The sequence below is a fragment of the Trypanosoma theileri genome (assembly GCF_002087225.1).
Source record: "Trypanosoma theileri isolate Edinburgh chromosome Unknown TM35_Tth_10_V1, whole genome shotgun sequence".
Lineage (NCBI taxonomy): Eukaryota > Euglenozoa > Kinetoplastea > Trypanosomatida > Trypanosomatidae > Trypanosoma > Trypanosoma theileri.
In genome coordinates this window covers 101289-105463 of record NW_021639852.1, presented here as the reverse complement: position 1 = coordinate 105463, position 4175 = coordinate 101289, and the positions used below count along the sequence as shown (strand labels likewise).

The window sequence follows — 4175 nt, the reverse complement described above, 5'->3', positions numbered from 1 at the left end:
ATATATATATATATATATATATATATATACACCACAAGCCATTCATCCATCTATCGTTCAATCTGAAATGTCTCCTTCTCTCTTCCCTTAAAGGTAAGCAACAATTCATTGGTAGGATCCCCACGGAGTGTATCCCGCACAAACACCACGTCCGCCACAAATCCCACCATCGCCAATGCCCCACTCAACACTCCACACACAACATTTGAATACCACAGCCGCTCCCGCACAACTCCTTCCGGCAGTTCCACAAATAATGCGAGTGGATTCTCTTGAAATGTAATTGAAAATGTATCCGCCGCCCGCACCGGCTCTACTGTGGCTTTAATATTCAAAAACATACGCAGTCCAATCAACGCAGCACTCTCCGCGGCCTGTGCGAAGGTGCGGCACGGTGGGGATCCACTGCGGGCGCCGAACTCCTCCACCAGCCGTGCGCCAATGCGGCGGCCCATCGCGTCTAATTGTTGATTGACGGTTTCTACATTGTCGGGCTGCGGGAGATCGGCGAGCATTTGCTGCACGAGAGCCCCGTACGTGATGGCGAAGAACTCCGCACTGACTTTCTCGCCGCTTTCAAAGGCCTTTTCGCCCTCCTTCGCCGCTGTTAACGAGCGGGAGGCAGACATTAGAGAGGTTGGGGGGTGGACTATGGGTGTCTATTTACTTTTTTTTCTTCTGCTTCTTCTTATTATTAAACTTCCTTTTCTTTCTTTCTCTCCTTTCTCCCTCACTACCTCTCTCTTTTTTTTTTCTTTTTCTTGTTCTTTCTTTCTATACAATATGTGAATATATAAAGGAGGATGAAACAGTTAAGTTACAAAGCAAAGATGTAAATAAGAAAAAAAAAGAAGAAAAAAAAAAAAGTGAGTCTTGTTGTCAGCAGTGATAACTTTACACTTTGATTGTATAATAATATTAATAATAATAGCGTAAATAGGGTGTTTTTTTTTTTTTTTTTGTGAACTTCTGTGTTTGAATGTATAAATCTGGATTGACTTGATTTTCTCACCTATCATCATTTATCATCATCATCATTATTCCCAGATTGTGCTTGATACATAACCAAGCAGTTTAATGTACATCGTCTCCTTGTTTTTCTTTTTCATTCACTCATTCCTCACATCTAAACTTCCAGCAACTTCCACAAACAAAGACAAACAGACAAAGACAAGATTTCAACGCATAGAGAAAGAGAGAAAGAAAAAGAAAAAGAACAAGGAACTGAGACGCAAAGAAGAAAGAAAGAAGGAAAGAAAATATAAATAATAAGAACATCTTATACTTTTCGTGATCCTCTCTTCTTCTTTGAGGCACTCTGCGCCTTTAGGAACTTTACACGAGTCATATATGAACGGAAACAGGCTTGTATAGTAGTAGCATACATCTTTGCCTTTTCCCCCATTTCCTCATAATGTCTATCCCGCATAGACTCTATATACTTCTCCAGTTCATACTCACCCTTCTCTGTACGCAGTGCCCCAAGTTCCTTATCAAGACCCACAATCACTTCTGTATCCTCTTCTGCCTCTTTATTAAGTGCAGCAGTAGCAGCTAACAGGGTTGCCATCTGTGCATCATATTCTGTGATGGCTGCACTGACAGCTGCCTCTTTTTTTCCTCGTTGGGTACGCAATGCGTTTGACTCTTCCTGATTACGTGCCACCATTGTAGCCAGTTTCTCTTCCTCTTGTTGTTTTTGTACTTTCAGTTCCTCTAAATGTTCCGCCTCCTGTGTCCGGCGTTCCTCCTCCATTTTGTTGTTTACATCTAGAAAAGCATTCAATTCCATAGCCACCACACTACGTGTGTACTCAATCTCCTCTTCTAACTGTTGAATCTCTGCATCTAATGCCGCTACTTCTGCTCGACGAGCTTCTCGTATTTCCTGATATTCACGTTTTAATGCCTTTACATCTGCAGACGTCGTCTTCTCTTTATTCACTGCCTCGTGTAAAATGCGGTAGTTGTGTATATCTTCATTCACCGTTGTCTTATTCCGCGTCGTCACGAGACCCACGAGTCCCTCCACCACTCGCTGCAGCGCAGGCACGCCGGCGTCTGTGAACCGCACCAACGACGGTGGTGGTCGGACCGCAACTCCCAGCAGCCGCTGTTGTTGTTGTTGTTGTGGGTGTTGCGATTGTGATTGTGATTGAGAATACGACTGTGATTGAGATTGATATTGAGATTGCGACTGTGAATGAGACTGCGATTGCGATTGAGAGTGTGATTGAGATTGTGAATGTGTGAATTGTTCCATGTAGCCTCCCTCGCGGAGTGTGTCCAACACGGCACGGAAGAGCGTGTGATGTCGACTCAACTCCGCCTCCTCCACACTTCCCACAACTGTGGCCGCCTCCAATACATCCTTCTCCAATTCGGCGAATTCCGTCATTTGCAGCAACACTTCATTGCGGTCCACATCTGTGGGATCGCCGTAGTGTTTGGCCACGCCGTAAATCAGCCGGGCGATGCGTTCCTCCTCGTCCTCGTCGTCCATCGCACTCTCCTGGTCGGCTGCGGTGGAGATGCTGTTGGAGTTGATCGTATCCTGCACCGCCTCTAGACAGACCTTGCGAGTCCACGGACTCAAGTCTAACGGCAAACACGACACCATCTCAAGATCCCGCACGAGATCTCGCAGGACGTATTCTATTTTGTCGGCTTGTCGCCGCGTTAAGGCATCCATATCCATTTTTAGTTTTTTTTTCCTTTTTCTTTTTTGTTGTTGTTGTTGTGATGGTTTGTTTTCTTCTTTTTACTCTTTTTCTTCTTCTTGTTGCTATGGCTATGGGTATGGGTATAGTTATGGTTGTTTATCAGCTAGACCACGACTATTACGACTATTAGTACTATAGATATGATCAGTAGATGAGAGATGATATCAAAGAAAAAAGAGAGAAAGGAGAACAATATACGGAAATAAGGTGAAATGAGGAAAAACAAAAATAAAAAAAAAATATCAGAATAAAGAAAATATATATATATATATATATATATATATATATATATAGTACGCTTGTGTACGAGTGGGTACATGTGCGTAATGTGTGGTGGAAATACGAATGAAAAAAAACACACAAAACACAAAGGAAACGCATATGCAGACACAATCACAAACACACAAACATACACTTTCTTTCCTACACACACACACAAACCAATACACAAAGAGATCATGAGATGGGTAGGGGCTAAAAAAAACCCCAAGAAATGATGGGGAATTGATGACGATTCTTATGAGAGAACAAAGAGAAACAACAACAGGAAAAAAAAAAAAAACGTAAGAAAGAGAAAACAAAAACAACACTAAATAATTTACTATCATTCTTTTTTTTTAATATATTTGTTCTTGCTATTCTTTTGCTTTGCTTGAAACGCATATATATATATATATATATATATATATATATGGATGCACGTTGGTGCATATGTAAATAAGAAAAACGAATAAACCATACTATGCACAAGGTCCATAGTAATGGAAACAGACTCCTATACATGAATGCAGACCTACAGAGACGATAGGAGATCGAAGGAATAAAGTATTCAACAAAACAGCAGAAACCATTAAAAGAAGTCAAACAAAACAAAGAAATGAAGAAACAAAGAAAAATTGTTCCCCTCCCTCTCCCCTAAAAAAAAAAAAAAAAAAAAAAAAAAAGAAATTGTTGTTAACTTTTCCTTTTAATTTTTTTTATTGCTTGTTCATATACGGTTTTCTCTTCTCTTTCCCACACTTCTCACCATATTGTTAACCCCTCTACTCTTGATGCTACCCACTTTATAGACCCCTTTATATATATATATATATATATATATGTTTTTTTACATCACTCCCTCATATCTTTTTTCTTTCTTTTTTTTTCCTTTTTTCACTCTCTGTGTATGTATATATATTTATATATGTAAGTATGTATGGATGTTCAAGATACACGAGAGCAACGACAAAGCATACAAATACCTCCTTTTTTTCTCTTACTTCTTTTACTTCTCTTTCTCTTCTTCTTTTTCAAATTAGACCTATCAAACAAACAAAAAAAAACTTTTTTCGTTTCTTTTTGTGTTATGGGGACTCTACTCTACTTCTGTCCACACGACATTACGTTCTCTATTTTATTTTACTTTTTATTCCTTTTCTACCCCTTTTGTTTTTTTTTTTTTTTTTTTTT

The 4175-nt window shown here is 39.7% G+C and overlaps 2 protein-coding genes across 2 annotated transcripts; both read right to left on the bottom strand.

Moving 5' to 3' along the window:
* Positions 1-50: 50 nt before the first annotated feature.
* On the bottom strand, positions 51-629 carry TM35_000101350 (putative trafficking protein particle complex subunit 3; the record flags this gene model as incomplete). Its single annotated transcript, XM_029024626.1, has 1 exon — positions 51-629. One exon carries the CDS (start codon positions 627-629, stop codon positions 51-53), a length of 579 nt encoding a protein of 192 aa, XP_028883933.1.
* Positions 630-1279: 650 nt separating this feature from the next.
* TM35_000101340 (uncharacterized protein) lies at positions 1280-2698 on the bottom strand (the record flags this gene model as incomplete). The annotated part of the gene is made up of 1 exon (XM_029024625.1): positions 1280-2698. One exon carries the CDS (start codon positions 2696-2698, stop codon positions 1280-1282), a length of 1419 nt encoding a protein of 472 aa, XP_028883932.1.
* Between the last annotated feature and the right edge of the window lie 1477 nt (positions 2699-4175).